General features: G+C 36.6%; 1 protein-coding gene across 2 annotated transcripts; it reads right to left on the bottom strand.

The window, feature by feature from the left end:
* Positions 1-2,422: 2,422 nt before the first annotated feature.
* cyth4b (cytohesin 4b) lies at positions 2,423-14,058 on the bottom strand. Of its 2 annotated transcripts, none has more exons than XM_058780269.1 (13): positions 13,885-14,058; positions 12,952-13,025; positions 11,297-11,361; positions 10,641-10,707; positions 9,434-9,552; positions 9,271-9,351; positions 9,079-9,191; positions 8,151-8,299; positions 6,994-7,105; positions 6,660-6,736; positions 6,516-6,587; positions 5,242-5,396; positions 2,423-3,560 (listed from the first exon to the last, which is right to left on the bottom strand). In XM_058780269.1, exons 1-13 carry the CDS (start codon positions 13,904-13,906, stop codon positions 3,482-3,484), a joined length of 1,185 nt encoding a protein of 394 aa, XP_058636252.1. In that variant the 5' UTR covers positions 13,907-14,058; the 3' UTR covers positions 2,423-3,481. The 2 variants fall into 2 exon arrangements, with proteins under 2 accessions (XP_058636252.1, XP_058636253.1); XM_058780270.1 differs by having other exon boundaries at positions 12,952-13,334; positions 13,885-14,010.
* Positions 14,059-21,746: the final 7,688 nt, after the last annotated feature.

Raw genomic sequence — 21,746 nt, 5'->3', positions numbered from 1 at the left:
AATGTTAGTTATTGTTAATATGCAATTCATGGAATGTTTTTACTGAAACATTTTAGTTGGACGTTTGTAACAATGTTTGCAAAATTATCGAAAGGAATGTTTAATGTCCACATAACCAAGAAAGAAAAAAATATATATTTTCACGTTAAAAAACTGGACGTTTTGAATTCAGAACTAATGTTTTTAAAACCTAATCGGAACGTCAGCAAAACGTTGTGATAACATATTCTGGGCACATCTTTTCAAAGCAGCTGTACAGGACCTGCATTGTATTACTCACTTCGAAAATGTCAAACAGCGTTTTTATTTTAGGCTTTGGTCAAGTCTGTAACCAAAGTTGGTTAAGGTATAAAAAAAAAAAAAGTTAAAGCTGCTGAGTGATAATTTTTTGCTGACTTCCACTTGGCTTCAAACACGCGGGCGCTTTTATCTCCGCCCACTAGAGACACATCAGCCAATCCGATGTCAGATGAGCCGAATGTACAAAATGATTGACAGGTGAAGAAACTCAAAGTAGTTTGTGATCAGCTCATGAGTGACGGTCCTTTAATACACGCGCTGCGCTCGCCCTCTGCTGGTGGACCTGAGCATCAAACACACACTGCACTCAGCTAATACCTAATACAGCACACTCACGATGAAGCATGCAACAACAGCCTACGATCTCGTGAACTTCACAGGAGAGCACATGAAGTGCGTCATTTGAGACAAGGCCAGAAATGCACTTCTGCTTTTATTCAGTGTGTCTTCATTATTTAGCCGGATCTCTCTCCTCTCTCTCTGTGTGTGTGTGTGTGTGCTGCAACAGCTCTGACCACAGAAAGGATCAGTGCATTTACTGCAATAGCTCTGAAAAGGAAGTGACCACAGATGAGTGTAAATGTAATGAGGTGTTTAGTCAAGACCACTTAAACAGAGGCCGAGACAAGACCAGGCACTGGAGCTGTTACCAATTACATCACAAATGAAACAATAAATTCATCTTTGCACTGCAGAGATGGAACAGAAGTTGCATCCGAATTGGTACAATTACAACTGCATGAATAATATTGTGAGATGAATGTTTACATATAAAATTTTGAATATAGAAATATAATAAAAAAAATAAAATGATACTTTTAAATATAAAAATAAAACTAAATCCATCTTCAATAAAATCCCAAGTCCTCTGAGGCCTACACAAGACTGAAACCTTAAAAAAACGGTCTTGCCTACATTTACTAATGAAAAAATAAACAGGAAAATACATCTGTCCATCAGAGAGCATCCGCTGACCAGATGAACACGTTTCCTCAGATGCTCCTCATGGACTCAAGCTGATGTTCTCGAGACGATGGAGAAACATCTCGCTGTCAGTGACTCATCAGACTGGTTAAATCAACATCATAAACACTACAAATAAGCTATTTAAAGTGCCCTGGACCTTCATGAAACCACCAGCAGATGTCACATGCTGCTGTTCTGATGGAGGAAGTGAAAGCAATGAGGTCATTTCATGTTTCCCTTTTTAAATGTTGCTGTTGCGTGAATAAAGACCAGAGTGCAGAGCTTTCATCCGTCCTACAAATGCTAGACGATTCTATTCCTGTTTGATTCTGCAATCATCATTAATGACACAGATTCATTTCCCTCTAAAACTCTAAGATCACGTTTCAGAAGTTTAATGTAACACACACACACACACACACACACACACTGCTGTTCCAAATACTGGGGTCAGTATTATTTTTTTACTGTTCCTCAAAGAAGTCTATTCTGCTCACCAAGTCTGGATTTATTTGATCAAAAATACAGTAAAAACAGTGAAATATTATTACAATTTAAAACTGCTGTTTTCTATGTGAATATCTGTTAAACTGTAATTTATTTCTGTGATGCACAGCTGTATTTCCAGCATCATTACTCCAGTCTTCAGTGTCACATGATCTTCAGAAATCATTCTAATATACTGATTTGCTGCTCAAGAAACATTTCTGATTATTATCAATGTTGAAAACAGTTGTGCTGCACAATATTTTTCTGGAAACGATCATACATTTAATTTTTTTAGAATTCACAGATGAACAGCATTTATTTGAAATAGAAATCTATTGTAACATTATAAATTTCTTTATTGTTACTTTTGATTCATTTAATGCATCCTTGATGAATAAAAGTGCTCATTTCTTTAAAAAAAATTACTGACCCTAAACTTTTGAACACTTGTGCGTGTGTGTGTGTGTGTGTGTGTGTGTGTGTGTGTGTGTGTGTGTGCGTGTGCGTGTGAGAGAATGTGTGTGTGTGTTGAGAGTGAGAATGACGCTGAGCTTCTTCTTTTGACAAAACCAACAGAAGTTTTGCTTTGTAATGAGTCCTGAAGCACTAATGTGTGTTTCTGCTCAAACTGTAGAGACAGTTCATTAACAACAATCATCACAGGACATTTAGTCACAAATAACTTTAATTAAATAATCTATTGTACAATTCATCACATATATTCTTTAACCCTGTATGATCTATAATATTTACAAAGGTATTTTACATAAAAAAAACATTTGCTACAAAGAAATCAAAGTCACTGTGTTTGTCCTGAATGTGTGTTTGAAGGGGAATCTCATCACTGGAATAGATTCAGTCGAATGTTAAACAAGAACACAATCTCAGGATCTCTTCATGAGGTCAAACATGAACATTCACTTCCAAAAAAAGACACCAGTAATCTCACATGTCAGAGTTTCAGAAAACAACCCAATCATGTCTCATCAATTGATGTCTTGCTGGATGAGAACTAGTGACTCATTTGGCCCTATTTTTACTTTTCCTGATGAATTTCAGGAGCAACGTCTAAGACAAAGTTGATACTTTCTACATTTCCTGAGCTAGAGAGAGAGAAACCTCTGAGAAATGACGTTAAAATCAACAGGCAGTGAAAAGATTATTTCAGAAAAGATCTCAACAATGTCTCAGATGATCTCAATATGAACTCAACATTCTCTTCAAATGATCAGAGCTGCTTCATATTCATTTCATTGGTTTATACTCAGTAAGAGCAAGCAACAGCGCGCACATCAATCTCAAATGGGTGCTCGACTAAAAAACAAGTAGAAGCATATTAGAAATGCAAAGTCGACAACACCAAAGCAATTTATTTTAAAAAATTTGCATAGTGTGTTACGTTTTGAGCACCTGGAGGTATAAAGAGAGGCATATCAGTGTTGTTCATTTATCTGATGAAGAGCCTGCGTGCTCGAAACGTAACACACTATGCGAATTTTTTTAAATTAATTTCTTTGATACTTTTGGAGCTTTGGTGTTGCCGACTTTGCATTTCTAATATGCTTCTATTGGTTTATACTCACAACTACTGACTCATTTGAATCTGTATGTCTAAGGACTTTCAGGAGAAACGTCTGAGACAGAGCTGATCTCCTGAGCTTTAATAAATAAGCAGTGCTCTCTTATAGTTCTGTCCGTTTGTAGTTGTAGTTCAGTCGTTTCATCATTACTCTGCCACTTTGTTGATGACTTTCTTTTTGCGGGTGGACACTAGATCATAGAAGGGGTCTTTAGTGATGCTGGCCCTGTGGAGACACGACACACGTGTGTTCAAACAAGTCATATGTGTTCAGATGAGTCAAGTGTGTTCAATCGAGTCATATGTGTTCAGATGAGTCGAGTGTGTTCAGACGAGTCACGTGTGTTCAAACGAGTCATATGTGTTCAGATGAGTCAAGTGTGTTCAAACGAGTCATATGTGTTCAGATGAGTCGAGTGTGTTCAGACGAGTCACGTATGTTCACACGAGTCATATGTGTTCAGATGAGTCGAGTGTGTTCAGACGATTCGCGTGTGTTCAAACGAGTCATATGTGTTCAGATGAGTCGAGTGTGTTCAGACGAGTCACGTATGTTCACACGAGTCATATGTGTTCAGATGAGTCGAGTGTGTTCAGACGAGTCACGTGTGTTCAAACGAGTCATATGTGTTCAGATGAGTCAAGTGTGTTTAAACGAGTCATATGTGTTCAGATGAGTCGAGTGTGTTCAGACGAGTCACGTGTGTTCAAACGAGTCATATGTGTTCAGACGAGTCACGTATGTTCACTCGAGTCATATGTGTTCAGATGAGTCGAGTGTGTTCAGACGAGTCACGTGTGTTCAAACGAGTCATATGTGTTCAGATGAGTCAAGTGTGTTCAAACGAGTCATATGTGTTCAGATGAGTCGAGTGTGTTCAGACGAGTCACGTATGTTCACACGAGTCATATGTGTTCAGATGAGTCGAGTGTGTTCAGACGATTCACGTGTGTTCAAACGAGTCATATGTGTTCAGATGAGTCGAGTGTGTTCAGACGAGTCACGTATGTTCACACGAGTCATATGTGTTCAGATGAGTCGAGTGTGTTCAGACGAGTCACGTGTGTTCAAACGAGTCATATGTGTTCAGATGAGTCAAGTGTGTTTAAACGAGTCATATGTGTTCAGATGAGTCGAGTGTGTTCAGACGATTCACGTATGTTCAAACGAGTCATATGTGTTCAGATGAGTCGAGTGTGTTCAGACGATTCACGTGTGTTCAAACGAGTCATATGTGTTCAGATGAGTCGAGTGTGTTCAGACGAGTCACGTATGTTCACTCGAGTCATATGTGTTCAGATGAGTCGAGTGTGTTCAGACGAGTCACGTGTGTTCAAACGAGTTATATGTGTTCAGATGAGTCAAGTGTGTTCAAACGAGTCATATGTGTTCAGATGAGTCGAGTGTGTTCAGACGAGTCACGTATGTTCACGAGTCATATGTGTTCAGATGAGTCGAGTGTGTTCAGACGATTCACGTGTGTTCAAAGCGAGTCATATGTGTTCAGATGAGTCGAGTGTGTTTAGACGATTCACGTGTGTTCAAACGAGTCATATGTGTTCAGATGAGTCGAGTGTGTTCAGACGAGTCACGTGTGTTCACACGAGTCATATGTGTTCAGATGAGTCGAGTGTGTTCAGGCAGTCACGTGTGTTCAAACGAGTTATATGTGTTCAGATGAGTCAAGTGTGTTCAAACGAGTCATATGTGTTCAGATGAGTCGAGTGTGTTCAGACGAGTCACGTATGTTCACACGAGTCATATGTGTTCAGATGAGTCGAGTGTGTTCAGACGATTCACGTGTGTTCAAACGAGTCATATGTGTTCAGATGAGTCGAGTGTGTTCAGACGATTCACGTGTGTTCAAACGAGTCATATGTGTTCAGATGTCAGTGTGTGTTCGCACCTGATGGATTCGATCCAGTCGTCTCTCTCCTCGGCTGAAGCGGCACAGATGGTGTACGACTGATGTTTCCCTTCCACCACACGTCCATCCGTCTCTGTCTTGCACGCCTTGATCTTCTGACCCCGGCTGTTGGGGTTATACAGCTCCAAACAATACTACACACAGGTCAAAGGTCACAGGTTAACCTTCACTAATAAAACCACTCACTGACCAAATCAAAGAAACACAGGCTCTGTTCAAACCCTCATGAGCCGCATCACTCTCCAATACAGTCTGATATTTGTATGTTTCTCAACTAAAACACAAACTACTAGCTCAAATAGTCAACTTTTTTAGTACTGATACTGTGATAGATGACAATGTTCATTTCTAGGCCTACCTGTATATCATGTTGTATTTCGGGTCACTTTTTTCATGTTACATAAATATATTTCACACTCAATTTATTTATTTGTACTTACTTTTCATGAGGTTTATATTTATTTATTGCAGCAGGTATTCAGTGATTTCTTCATTGTATTTATTATTATTTCACAAGGGTTTTTTCCTTTTTAGACATATTTCAGGTGGTATTTCATGTTGCATGAAAAATATACGGCTTATTTATTCTTAAATTTCACTCTACTTTTATTCATTGCAACATTCCATAATGTATTTAATACATTTATTAAATGTTTATTTATTTAATTTAGTCTGTTAAATCACTCTATACTGAATGTATTATATTTATAATCTAATTTTTGCCAACACTTTACAATAAGGTCCCATTTGCTAATAATGAATAAGCATTTATTAGTCTTAGTTTCTTAATAAACATTTCCTCATAATCTCATGAGAATCTCAACATTTATTAAAACATCATTAAAATCAGAAGCTGCATCTATTAATATTATTTAATGGACATGATCTGACATGAACTAACAATCAACAGTGATTTTTCTTTTATGCCGAAAATCATTAGGATATTAAGCAAAGATCATGTCCCATGAAGATATTTAGCAAATTTCCTACCGTAAATATATCATAACTTGATTTTTGATTAGTAATATGCATTGCTAAGAACTTCATTTGGACAACTTTAAAGGTGATTTTCTCAATATTTAGATTTTTTTGCACCCTCAGATTCCAGATTTACAAATAGTTGTATATCAGCCAAATATTGTCCGATCCTAACAAACCATACATCAATGGAAAGCTATTTATTCAGCCTTCGGATGATGTATAAATCTCAATTTTTAAAAAATGACCCTTATGACTGGTTTTGAAGTTCTCACCGGTTTGCGTTGAAACATGACTTCCTTCACACACAGATTCTCCAGAGGAATGATGCCACGCGGCTCTTTGTCCTGAACACAAACACATAATCACTCCTGATCTACACACCTTCATGCATTCAGAGAGACGGACGCTGTTCTTACCGTGGTATATTCAAAATAATACAGGCAGTTATCGGTCAGGATGAACCAGCGTCTCTTCCACGTCTTCACACGGCCGCCTGCCGACAGATAATATATCTCACTGTCAGATGATCGTATTCTTACAGTCTGAGCATGTCAATTAGTGTGACAGTATTCAACTTAACAGATTTACTGTAATTATAATAAAATCAGTTCTTGATTTTATAGACTTGACTGTTCATGTTACCAGCAGTGAAGATCAAAATCAGTTTGTTTTCTGCAGTCAGCAGTGAATTCTGTGAGTTTAATCTTTATAATATCTAATGCATCTGGTCTCATCTGAGCTGGGTTTTACCCAGTTTGAGCAGCCAGCCCTCTCGGTCCGGGTTGAAGAAGGTGTGCGTCAGATCGTTCCCGTCATCCTCTGGAATTTTGAAGGGTTCGTTGCGTATGCTGTTGTACAGATTCTGTTGATGCAAAAAAAAAAAAACCCACACATTTTCACCAAAACACATCAAAACCACGACCTTTCTGTTAGTTCTGCTTATTTATGTAAATATACGCCACCACTGACAAATAAACAACACCAGGGTGTTATTTGTGCTCATTCTGATAAGACGTCGTCTCGAAACACAGCTTCAGTGTGGCATTTTTTATTTTATTTTTTTTTACCTTTATAAGGGCAAATTTTCTAACGTTATTAAATGTATGCATCGTCTTTCATGGAGATTCATATATTTATTCAATAAATGCAATCTGAATAGTAAGATATATAGTACTGATACCAATCAAATAAAATGAATATCAACAAAATCTTTGCACTGCACAAGTGGCAAAGAAACTACATTTAAAGCAGGATTTAGATGCATTAACATAGAGTGCTTAATGCAGCTCAGACTTGCAATGAATGCATTTACACTGCAGTTACAATTGCAAAAATAATAGAAGATTAATGTGTTAAATATAAAATATACTTAAAATAGAACTCTGGCATGATATATGAACTAAACCCAATAGTAGGTTGCGACAAATCATTACTTCATTCATTCCACTGATTAATTTAAAATGAATGGAGTGGGAATGGAGTGACTTGCTGATTTCAGAACCGTGAACAAGTATTACTATTTAGGCCATAGAAAGATATGCTAAAAATAGTAAAGGCGGTATACTAGAATTCAGCAGCTGCCTTCATGAATGGATTATTGAATCATTGATTCACTTTGAAATTTGTTTAAAAACACTGAATCATTCAGGAATGAAACATTACTGTGTTGATCAGAGATGCAATGATTGGAGAAATACAGCAAAATACTGTATCTAAAAGGTACAACACTTAATGCAAACTTGAACATAACATTAGCATTTATTTAATTATTTTTATACCATTGTATAATATATAACATTGAGATCGTAAAAGGAGGACAAACAAGCATCTGGTCTGGTATTTCTGAACTGGTCTTGCACTAGCAGCATCATGTGACCAGCGAGGGCCGATTGTGATTGGCTGCTCACCGTCAGAAGGTCGTTGGGCAGATCTTGACCGTTGTTGATCCCGCGGTTCATGCTGATGAATCTCTCAAGCGTAGTCTTGTCCTTCACGTTGGGATTGTGCAGACTCGTGTTCAACATGATGATGGCAAACGACAGGATATAACACGTGTCTGATGATCACAATCACACACAACAAACACTTTCAACAACTTCAGCTCAGACTGATCAGCAAACTCAATGACATTTGGCCAATATGAGTATCTGCTTGATTAATTAATTGATTTGCAAATACATAATAAACAGTTGTTGTTTTTTTATTATGAGTTAATTTAATGTCAAATTATTTGTCATTCATTAAAAAAAATATTCATGCCAAAATTTGAATTGCATAAAAAATATCCATTTGAATTACACAGTATTAACATAAACTAATCAGCTTAATGTGATGCATACTGTATTTCTCAGTCTATTTGTCATTTTATTAAATATTTGCATTCATTAGATTTTATTTACATAATTATATATTCAGTGCATTTATTCAGATCACTTAGAAGCAGAATAACCCATATGGCAAAATATATATGCTATATAATATATGCCAAATATATGTTGTAAACAGTGAAGCTCAATGAAATATATTTTTGAAATAGAAAATATATTTAGTTTCAACTGTCATATACCAAAATATATTTGTAGATGTATTTCAGGGGCAAGAAAATACAGCCAACATTTAGGCCAAATGCAAATGTGGATGGGATAGGCAAAATATCAAAATTAATGCGATTGATCAATTGTGATTGCATGACTTTTTTTATTTATTTATCTACTTCTGTTCAAACTTTGTAAATACATGGAAATTGTATATGCAATTCAAATACTAATCTAAATATTTTTTGCATGTATTAAGTGTTTATCAGTCATTAGATATTAAGGCGTGAGTGAGTTTGACCTGTGGACTGGAAGACGTTGACGTTGCAGTTACAGTAGCGTGTGGCGAAGGCCTCCATCATGCGGTCGATCTTCTGAGCTTCACCCGGCAGACGGAAACTCCACAAGAACTGCCTGCGGAAAGAACCAGACGAATAGAAATGAGACGAGTTCAGCTGCTCGTCTGTGGATGAAGAAGAGCTCGTGTTCTCACCGTAACGCCTGGACCAGGTTCAGATCTGAAAACTCGTGCAGCTCCACAAACGCTTTGAGGATCTGCAGGTGCATGTCTTCCCTGAAACAGCAGACAGCATCAGATACACATTCACTCACACACACACACAAACACATCTGATGGTTAATACTTCATATGTCACCTCTCTCCCAGGAAGTCTCCGATGGCGGTCTTATTCAGTCCTTCCTCTTTATACAGAAACTCAGCCACTCGCTCTGGTTTCCAATCCAGAAGCTCATTATCCACAAGATACTTGATTCCCTGAAACACACAGAAGTTTGAGCCGTTCAGTGACAAGATAAACAAAGAAGAGTGTGAGTTTATCAGCTCCATCCACACAAGTTCCTCCACAGTTCAACATCTGTTTTTAGAGATTTTCCTTCAAACCCACACTTCCCTTTTCAGCAGAATGACTAAAGAAAGACCAAAACCCTCAACACAAAATCAGATAAACTATTACGTTGGTTGAGCTTTAGTTACATATTATATTATATTATATTATTATTTTAAAAAAAGTTAAGAAATGAATACTTTTATTCATCGAGGACACATTAAATTGATCAAAAGTGACAGTAAAGATATTTATAATGTTACAAAAGATTTCTATTTCAAATAAATGCTGTTCTTTTGAACGTTCTGTTCATCTGTGAATCCTGAAAAATAAAATGAATCACAGTTTCCACAAAAATATTGTGCAGCACAACTGTTTTCAACATTGATAATAATCAAAAATGTTTCTTGAGCAACATATTAGAATGATTTCTGAAGAATCATGTGACACTGAAGACTGCAGTAATGATGCTGAAAATACAGCTGCGCATCACAGAAATACATTACAGTGCATTTTGGATCAAACAAATGCAGCCTTGGTGAGCAGAAGAGACTTACCGACCCCAAACTTCTGAACACTAGTGTACATGTGTGTTGTCTGTAGTTTAGTTAGGTTTGTTAAGTGTGTTTGTGGTGGTAACATTCTTGACTCTTAACCTCTCAGAGATCAAACATTGACATGTGTCTCTCTGTGTCGTCTCTTCTCAGCTCATCAGGTCTGCAGCAGCTCATGGTGGTCTCGCTCTTTAATGTGCAGCAGCAAAACCACAATGATTCATTACGAGAAAAACCAAAAGTATTTCAGGTGTTGACCTGAGGGTGTTCAGAGCCTCCACATCACTCCGTCTGTCGCTTTCTCATTCACACACACACACACACACACACAGGCTGAATGTCTCAGATCTAAGGTTTATGGTAAAGTAAGATGAATGTGTAGAGGTGGTGAGAGAGAGGACAGATGTTCCATTCATCACCTCACGCTGGAAACATCATCATCATCATCATCCTCCAGATCTCACCTTTTTAGGATCCATGTTGAATTTCTTCTTGCCGCTACAGAAGCGTTTCTCCCTCTCCAGCATCTTACTGTGAAAAAATCAGATCAGAACATCTTACAGACGTGTCAACCAACCTGTTAACTGAACTATAGCTGAAATAATGCATAAATATTAGATGAAAAACTAAACAAAAAATTGAAATGTTACCATGACTGCTAACTGGAAATAAATAAAAACTAAAACTGAACTAAAATTTTAACTAAAAATGAAATAAAAACATTAGAAAACCCTAAACAGTAATATAAAAAAAAAAAAAAAAAAAAAAATGGTAAAATAAAACAAAAAACAAAAAGTTTACAACAAAAATTGAACAAAAAAATATAATATTTTGTCATTTTAAATAAAAATGACAAAAGCATGTAACAAAATGACTAATTATGTAACTAAAATTAAAATTAGAATTGAAAATATAAAAATAAAACTGTAGTAGTAGATAAATCATAACAAGATAATAGTAAAATAACACTGGTTTGAACTGTTAAGTCAGTAGCTGTGTAAGCGATGATGAGATGAAGGCAGGCGGTGTTGTGTTAGTCAGTGAATGATGTTAGCTGTGTTTCTCTGTGGTTCCTCTGCATCTGAATTCAGGGTCGCTGAACATTCATTCCTTCGCTCACCTGTCTTCTGCTGATTTGAAATCCTGAATATCTGCCATGACGTTTTCAATCTGGTTCTTCAGTTTCTGTAAGAAAAAAAACATTTTAAAGATCCAGAACTGATGATCAGCTCAAACATCATTGTGTTTCTAAAGCTCATTTCGGTAACACTTTAGAATACTGTTCCGTCGTTCATGAATAACTACACAGGAACAAGTGGCTAATGCACTATTAACATTGTAGTAACTACTATTAACTAACAAGAAACTCTGATTAACGATTTATTAAGTAATAGCGCTCAGTTGAAACTGGTAGTTCACTATTAGCTAACCAATAACTACTATTTTTTCATATATCCTGAGAACTCCTAAGAACTACTTTATACAGGTTCATAAATCATGTGAATTATGCATAATGAATAATTAATTCTAAAGTGAAGATCACGGTAATCCACTGGTAATGATTTAAGTGTTACCAAATCTAGCTAAATTAATTACTAACCAGGACCTTACAAAAACCTCAAGATAATTATCATGATCTTCCCTTCAGAATACTGATCCAAAAAATGAGTAATTCCTTTAAAATTTAGTAATACTTGAGTCATTACTAGTGGGTTACCATGACCTTTACTTTAGAATGAATTATGCATTATGTATTATTCATATTAATTATCAACCTGTATACAGTAGTTCTTAGTTCTTGGGGAGGTATGGGAAAAATAATAGTTAGTGATTAGCTAATAGTGAACTACCACATTCGACTAAGCACTATTACTTACTAATTCATTAATCAGAGTTGCTTGTTAGTTACTAGTAGTTACTAGAGCGCTAATATTGCATTACTCATGTGTTCTTGTGTAGTTATTCATTATTGATGGAACAGTATTCTAAAGTGTTACCCTCATTTCATGTCTCACGGACACGTTTAATTCACCATGATTGTCTATTATACACATATCAATAATGGTGACTGCAAACAAAAGCTTTGATGATCCGTATGAACATCATCGAACCCAGGTAACACATTTAGGTCATAAACACGTTGTGGAAACATTGTTTGAATGTTTCTAAAATATTGAAATGTCCAGTGTTTTTGTCATGATTAGAAAGTTATTTAAAGTTACAGAAAGTACTTTTAGTTACTTTCTATCTTTAGCCTTTGAGAGGTCGGGCTAGTATTCAATGTGTTGCTAGGTTCTGTGTTGTTTTTATGTGTTTTATGTTTTTTCTTTGGTCTGCAGGTGCAGTTGTAAAGTGCTCTATAAATAAAGATTTAACATTCTGAATGAATGAATGTTACACAAATGTTTCTTACAACATTCTACTAACTTTATTTTCACCCAAAATGTAACATTATTTGAACATTTATTTTTAATATTCTAAGAATGCTAAAGTAACAAAGTACTTCCATGGAACGATAGTACATCAGAGAATGTTGTTCAAAGAGCATTTTCATAATGTTATGAGAACGTATATCAAATATTATTAAAATTAAAAGAACGTTCCATAAACATTATGAACATTTTGTCCTAACTTCCCTGTTAGCTGGGAGAGGCCAATATGACACTTAAGTCATATTGGCCATGAGTCTTTTAGACAACATATCTTATGGCGTATCAAGTAGATGAATGTTCTCCTCAGATGTGGCGTGATATGAAGAAGCTGATGTTGGTTTACCTCGATGTCATCCAGCAGGATCTGCTTGTGCACCTTCAGCCGCTCGATCTCCATCTGCTCCTCCGCCGTCAAATCTGAGAAAAACCAAACGAGACACAATCACACGAGTGAATGTTTGATCAAACATCAGATTCACATGCAGCTCAATATAAACATGAGCTCACCCTGCAGTGAGTTCATACTCAACATGACAACAGCAAAATACACATTAAAACAGATTACTGAGCAGATCAGAGTCGTCTGAAATCACGCTCCTGAAATCTACAGTGAAGCTGCAGACTGGAACAATGAGCTTCACACTTCACGAGCAGCGAGTCCTGTTCTGCTTTATGAAACAGGAAATCTGTTGTCATGGGGGCCGATGGCTCCTGCGTGAGGGGCCTCTGAACACACACACACTTCAGATATGAGCATCCAAACACACCACAGCGATCAGAGGACAGAAACAAGAGCTGATCTACAAACAATCATAGCAGCAGATATGAAATAAAGAAGTATTTGACACCGAAGCATCTGATGACTGTATGTCAGATAATATTTCAGCGGTGTTACGGGAGTGGAAGTGATCCTACATATATACATATCCGTATAAAATCCATCAGCACCAAACAGACATCAAACTTCACTTCAACAGAACTCAAAAAGGCATTTGCATTATTTAAAAAAATAATAATTGATATAAGAATAGATATAAGATAAAGTTTTAGTACTTACATTAAAGAATAATCTGTAGCTAAATATACTTTAATCATCTATAACCTGCATTAAATCTGTCTTTCTGCTTGCTGGTGTTTTGATATAAAGTGCAGATCATTAAAACATTACCAATAAACCATAAATCAAAAATAAATGAAAAACAGACACTGATAGAAGACAGAGAGCTGTCTGTCAGTAATAAGAGTTTAGTTTAGTTAAAGTTAAATGCTGTCTTACCTGAGTGACAGCTCTCGGTCATGGTGACTTATATATATGTACAGTATATATAATGCTGATCTGCTGTGAGTTTGGACTCAAACGTTCTTCATGTTTGTTGTAGATGGTGTGAGTTCCTCTATCAGCCGCTGCCCTGCCCTGCAAACACTGTTTCACACCAGAAGTGAAGTGTTTCCGCAGGAGGAGCAGCGCAGGACCTCTCTCACACACACACACGCACACACACACGCGATGAGAGATGATGAGAGGACTTCAGCTGATCTGATGATGCCATCTGCTGGTGATGGACACACTGCAAAACACAAAACACATGTTAGGCACTGATAACTGACCAATAACTGAATAAATGATTAACCTCATAAAGAACTTCAGATTCTTCAGAAAATCCTCTGTCAATCACACTGACCATCTATCAGCTTTTTGAAATAGTTGCATGTAAGTCCCTCGGTTGTCCTCGGTGTGAAAAGATGGATCTCAAAATCATACAGTCATTGTTGGAAAGGGTTCAAATGCGTAAAAGATGCTGGAAAACCAAAGAATTTGTGGGAGCTGAAGGATTTTTCTGAAGAACAGCACACAGTTTAACAGTTCAGGACAAACAAGGGACTCATGAACAACTATCACTAAACAAAAAAAACACAGCTGTGGATCATTCAGGTAACAACACAGCATTAAGAATCAAGCGCATGCAAACTCTTGAACAGAGTCATTTTTATAAATTCAACTATTATTTTCTCTTGTGGTATTTTATGTCAAATATCTTCTTCAGGTCAGTACTATATAAAAAATAACATGCATTTTGTACGATCCCTCTTATTTTGGTAAAATGTGACCCTGCAGCACAGAAGCAGTCATAAGCAGCACAGCTATATTTGTAGCAATAGCCAACAATACATTGTATGGGTCACAATTATCATTTTTTCTTTTATGCCAAAATCATTAGGATATTAAGTAAAGATCATGTTCCATGAAGATATTTTGTAAATTTCCTACCGTAAATATATCAAAACTTAATTTGAACAACTTTAAAGGTGATTTTCTCAATATTTCGATTTTTTTGCACCCTCAGATTCCAGATTTTCAAATAGTTGTATTTCAACCAAATATTGTCCGATCCTAACAAACCATACATCAATGGAAAGATTATTTATTTAGCTTTCAGATGATGACTGGTTTTGTGGTCCAGGGTCACAAATAATTTACTTTTTGCAGATACTGCAAAGTGTATGTAAAATTTTGACCACAACTGTATGTGGATGTAGGTGTATAGTTTTTTTTTTTTTTTATCTCTCTCTGATACTGTCAATTCCAGCTTATCTTTATCATTTTGTTTGTTTGTTTTGCTTTTTATATTAAAAATGGGTAACAGGGTGGACGTTTAACCCACTGAAGCCCATTACTGGCTAGAAGAAGACATAGCAAGAAGTTTAATAGATATATAACATTTTCAAATCCATTATAAACTGACTCAAGACGCACGTTGAGTTTTTTACGCTAATATATAAGATTTCTAAAAATGAGGAAAAGAAAGAAAAGTTTATGACTAATACTTCATTTATTCTTGGATTTACTTTCTTTTTACTTTCCCTCCAAGGAAATGATGTCACTTCTAGCAGGTCATGTGATTTACGGCACGCGCTTAAGATTTTGAAGTATCAATGTAACAGGGTGCACATAAACGTAATCGTTTACAAAAATATGCATCACAATAAATTGTATATTATGTCGAACAGAATAAGTACATGTACATGTATATACTAACACTCAAAATTGCTAATTTAAAAAATATATATATGTAACCTTTATTTCAAAGTGAAGTGGAATTTCTTTTTCAGTGTAGGTGCAAAGAAGCTTTGTAGATGTGCATGTTTAATGTTTTTAAGATGACACACATCTTTATGTTTGTCTTTATAAGTTTATTGTTGAACTAAAAATTTCAGCTGCAAAGGAAAACTCCAGAATCGCCATACTGTCGAGTGAATGCATGTTCATAATGTATGCTCTTTGTGGTAGAAACATCAATATTTCAATATCTCAAAGCAAGCAGTTTGTGTAAAATGCATAAGATGCTTTTTTTTTTTTTTTTTTTTAAACACCAGACGATGAAGAATCTGCATTCACTGCAGATCACGACTGCTCCTTAAAGAGACAGTTCACCAAAAAAACATTCTGTCATTGTTTACTCATTTTCAAGATGTTTCAAACCTGTATGAGTTTCTTTCTTCTGCTGAACATGAAAGATATTTTGAAGAATATTGATAAGCAAACAGTTGTCAGTTCCCATCGACTTCCATAGTATGGGAAAAAAAATACTATGGAAGTCAATGTCGGTAACACTTTAGAATACTGTTCCGTCGTTCATGAATAATTACACAGGAACAAGTGGCTAATGCACTATTAACATTGTAGTAACTACTATTAACTAACAAGAAACTCTGATTAACGATTTATTAAGTAATAGCGCTCAGTTGAAACTGGTAGTTCACTATTAGCTAACCAATAACTACTATTTTTTTCATATATTCTGAGAACTCCTAAGAACTACTTTATACAGGTTCATAATTCAAATGTGAATTATGCATAATGAATAATTAATTCTAAAATGAAGACTGTGGTAACCCACTAGTAATGACTCAAGTATTACCAAATCCTTCTGAAGAAACTACTAATTACTTGGATCAGTATTCTAAAGTGAAAATCATCATAACTTCCTAATATTGACTGATGTCATTGTGAGATATGCGTAAGGTTTTGGATAGTAATGACTCAAGTGTTACTACATCCTTCTGAAGGAATTAGTAATTATTTGGATCAGTATTCTAAAGTATTCCTAATCACGGTAACCCACTAGTAATGATTTAAGTGTTACCAAATCTAACCAGGACCTTACAAAAACCTCAAAAGTTTACAATGACTTCAGTCATTACTAGTGGGTTACCATGACCTTTACTTTAGAATTAATTATACATTACATATTTGTAACAGGGCTGACGAGACATGAGACGTGCGGATCCATCTGCAAGCTTTTATCTATAGGCATGGTCAAATACAGGCAGGGTAGAGCAATGGCAAACAGGTATGGCAGAGACAAGACGAAGAGTAATCCTAGGGCAAGCAAAGGTCGACGATAGGCGAACAGAATCCGGTGGGCAAGGCAGAGGGATAATCCAGGGAACACGGGCTAGAATCAAACACGGGAAAACAATCCAAGACAGGCAGGGGAACAATAGGAAAACTAACAGGGGCTCTGAGAGTTGCTACAGCTAGGGGAGCAGTAAACGCAAACAATACTCGGCAGTGTGGCAGAGAAAGTCCAGGGTTTAAATAAGGTGTGTGATCAGTGTGTGCGTGGGATCAGGTGTGCGTGTGATTAGTGCCTACAGCTGTGTGCTCAATTAGTGCAATGGATGATGGGAAATTGAGTCCAGTGTGCTGTGTGCTGTGAGAGTCCATGTGGTGAGTGGGTGACCTCTAGTGGTGAATGAATGGGAGTGCAGACCAGATTCGTGACAATATTATTCATATTAATTATCAACCTGTATACAGTAGTTCTTAGTAGTTCTTGGGGAGGTATGAAAAAAATAATAGTTACTGATTAGCTAATAGTGAACTACCACATTCGACTAAGCACTATTACTTACTAATTCATTAATCAGAGTTGCTTGTTAGTTACTAGTAGTTACTAGAGCGCTAATATTGCATTACTCATGTGTTCTTGTGTAGTTATTCATTATTGATGGAACAGTATTCTAAAGTGTTACCTCAATGTCTACTGTCAACTGTTTGCATATCAACATTCTTCAAACTATCTTCTTTTATTATGCAGCTTTTGGGGGAACTATGCCTTTAATATTGCTGAAAAACTCTGTAGCGTGTATCATCTCTCATGATCAGTTTTCATACAGTGATGTGACACATGATGAAGATGAGCGGTCTTTGTCAGGTTGCATGGTTTATTAAGTGGTGTGACACTAACCAGCCCAAATAAACAAGTCTTGAGAGCTCATCTCTTCAAGGCGTTGCCATGGCAATGGCTCTTACATGCAAATGTGTTCCGATTAAAATAGTAAATAACAAAGAGCGTCTTCAGATTCATTAGAAGATCTATTTCGAGTTGAAAGTGAAGATAAAAGAGTGCTCGTGTTTCTCTCGGCACAAGCATGAGGCTGATTTAGTGCTGCAGTCAATGAGTCAATGCCTTCGCTTCTCAAGCCGCATGTACGGTCAATATCCTGTCAATCATCAGTATTTGTGTTCTACAGTACTTCTTTTAATCCAAACCCTGGAGAGAGGCATCAGTTACAGAGCTGTCTTCTCAAATGAGGTCAATTCAAGACTCATTTCAATTTCTGGGTTAAAACCATATAAACACACTGTTTATCTTACATTTGAGACTGTCAACAAGCCCCATGGCATCATATTTGAGTAGATTTATATTACAATATAGCTTTACAGTGTCATTGCATTTATGTGTATTTCATCAATTTAGATTCTCAGTTCTGATCTATTCTTGATCTGCTATTGAGATGCACCAATAGTAATGATACAAGCACATTGTCATTATGGCAGCATAATTGGCCAATCACAGCACACCGACTCCTCTCATGTGATTGATCACCTGAACACAAGCAAAGAAGGAAAAAGAAACTTCGCTCTGAAACTTTGTCCAGTGTTGGACAGTTACTTTAGAAATGGGTGATTTGTATTATTCAGTAAAGTGCAACTAAACACCAGCCCCATACAATCAGTACTCCGTGACATGCATTAATTACACATTAAAATCCCCATGAATTGCACATGCAGATATTCTGCGTGGAATGGGCTTGTTGACTTTAAAATGGAAGAAAACATACACACACAATAGAAAGCATTAGGAATCAGTTTATCATAAGCCCCAATGAAATTTTACCGATAAATCCTTGCGTAGTAAATCAAATCTGAGAATAATTTCAGCAATCACGTTGTGTTCCCCGTACTTTCTGTCGTTTGTTTAGAATCAAACATAATGATGCCAAATCACAAATGAATCACTGTTTAGAGTTGATTCTTTTCCATTAGTGTAATGGTCTGACCGAATCGGTTCGTGGTTCGGACAGTTCACTGTTTGCCACGGTTTCTCACTCCGTAAAACAGTAATGCAAGAATTAAAGAACACAGAGAACAAAACGAATGCTGGATGAAAAACTAATTACATACAAATATCTGAAACAAACCAGCAAAAATCTCGTTTGTCAAGAAGATAAGTTGAACACCTGCAGCATGTGAAGACATTTTCCTGACTGAAAGAGAATCGAAATGTTGGTTACGTATTTAACCGTGGTTCTATGGCTGGCGGAAGACCACCAGAGGGCAGAGCATCTTCCAGTCCTCCTCTTTGTCGAGAACCTAATATAAAAGTTGTCACCTAGTAACCTTAATGACGTGTCTGTCAATAAATACCTCCTTAGATATCATCTCTTCCTCAGAGTCTTCTCGTTAACCCGAGTGACCAGAGGCTTTGGGGGTATGCATGTACCTTTACAACATAACTCTATAGTTACCAATAAGCACAATCTGACTCTGTACAGAAGTCCAGTCAAGTCACCTTTATTTATATAGCGCTTTATACAATACTGATTGTGTCAAAGATGCTTTACAGTGTCAAACAGGAAAATAGTTTGTCAATAATGCAAGAGGACAATAACAAAGAGTCATTTTTCCAACTAAAGTCAGTTAATTGATGATTCAGCCATCATCCATACCTCCGGATGGAGTTGCCATTCTTCTGACAGAGGTACACTTGCTCTTAGAGAAGACAGATGGGTGTCTTCCCATCCCCCTAAGTTTGCTTGCAGCCTGAAGGAGTTTTAGTGACCTCGTGCCGCCCTAATGATTTATGTTGAATACGACTGACAGGTTGTTCGACCGTATCAGCACATGTTTGTGAATCAATTTGTTTGAAAAATGAATTAGTGTTAGGAATGCTGATTTCAGTGCTAGGTTATTGACCTATCGGTAAGCCCCGCCCCCCTTAGTTACTGTCACTCAGACAAACAAACGGAGTTGCTAACTGTCTTACAGTGACAGCTGCCAGTGTGAAAACCAATGTCCCAAGATGTTTTTGATAATTTTGGGACACAGAAGGACCATCATTCAAATGGGAATTAAAGGGATTGTTCACCCAAAAATGAGAATACTGCCATTTAATTACTCACCCTCAAGACCCATAAGACCTTTGTTCATCTTCAGAACACAGATTAAGATATTTCTGATGAAATCCGAGAGTTCTCTGACCCTCCACAGACAGCAAGGATCCTAACATGATCAAGGCTCAGAAACGTAGGAGATCATTAAAATAATCCATGTTACATCAATGGTTCAACCATAATGTTATAAAGCTATGAGAATACTTTTTGTGCGCAAAGAAAACAAAAATAATGACTTTATTCAACAATTCATCTCCTCCGCGTCACCCTATGGCGCCATTTTGGAGAGCATCACATACGTAAACAACATATGCAACGTATGTATGCAGATATGTTGTTTACATTCAGATCAAAGCATAAACAAGGTAAACAGCATATCCGCGTACGACACATTGTTTACGTATGTGATACTCTACAAAATGGTGCTATAGGGTGACGCGGAGGAGACGAATTGTTGAATAAAGCCATTATTTTTGTAAATCCCAGTTTTGTATTATGAGACAAAAGATGTTGCAAATTGTCTGCTACTTTTCTCGGGTTCTCCACGCACAAAAGCCAATTGTCTTATTATGGAAGCACCCAAATGCCTTTTTGTTGTAAGGGAGCAAGGGCTGCCTGAACGACTATGGTAAAGACTCTTGGTGCTAAAGCCGGACCGAATGGGAGCACTTTAAATTCAAATGTTTTCCCTTCAAAATGGAATCGTAGGAAGTGGTGGTGATGGGGAGCGATTGGAATGTGGAAATACACGTCCTTTAATCCACTTTTACTACCCAATATTGAGGCTAAATTGCCCGCAGGATGACCTTAGCGAGTCAATGCTGTCTACGAGTGGATTTGTTGTCTTTGGGGGGACGATTATCAGAGGCCACCGTCGTATATCTCGAACAATGATATGATTTGGGTGGAGATATAAATATATTAGTGCTGTCAAACGATTAATCGCGATTAGTCGCATCCAAAATAAAAGTTTTTGTTTACATAATATATGAGTGTGTACTGTGTATATTTATTCTGTATATATAAATACAAACACATGCATGTATATATATTTAAGAAAAATGTTATGTTTATATTAAATATATTTATATATAATATAAAATATGTAAATATTTTCAAAATATATACTGTTTGTGTGTGTATTTATATATACATAATAAATAAACACAGTACACATTCATATATTATGTAAACAAAAACTCTTATTTTGGATCGTTTGACAGCACTAATATGTATATATATAGGCCTTATATATATATATATATATATATATACTGTATATGATCTATTTGGTGGCAGGTCACTTACTGGAATTTGGTGGCGCGAAGGAAAAGTACTCCGGCGGAATGAATAGGATAGCAAATAACCAGGCACTTTAAATATAGTGCGATGTTTCTGCAGCTGACACCGTGCTTCTGAAGCCACGAGCCTTCGGGTCTGATGCCTCCTGAGCTGCTGGTCCAAATATCCGACCGGGAAACAGAGGAAGTTAATGCAAAGTGGCTCTGCAAAATTCAGATAAAGTCATCCAAACTGGACCAACAACCCATAATGTTACCACAAAGACCCACTATTAAACCCACCGATCTCAGAGCTATATTAACCAGTTCTGTGGCTGTAGTGTCTGGTGAAGTAAGTGAGGCATTAATTTCCAATAACAAGTGGGCAAGCGTATTA

This window comes from Onychostoma macrolepis, chromosome 06 (assembly GCF_012432095.1).
Source record: "Onychostoma macrolepis isolate SWU-2019 chromosome 06, ASM1243209v1, whole genome shotgun sequence".
NCBI lineage: Eukaryota > Metazoa > Chordata > Actinopteri > Cypriniformes > Cyprinidae > Onychostoma > Onychostoma macrolepis.
The sequence above is the reverse complement of the archived record's forward strand: the minus strand, read 5'-3'. Positions and strand labels throughout refer to the sequence as shown.

Coding starts and splice junctions, on each gene's coding strand:
- cyth4b (XM_058780269.1), bottom strand. CDS start 13,906: ATGACCGAGAGCTGTCACTCAG. Junction 6,588..6,659: donor ATTATTTTGAATATACCACG/GTAAGAACAGCG, acceptor GTTTGTGTTCAG/GACAAAGAGCCGCGTGGCAT. Junction 3,561..5,241: donor GACTGGATCGAATCCATCAG/GTGCGAACACAC, acceptor GTGTCTCCACAG/GGCCAGCATCACTAAAGACC.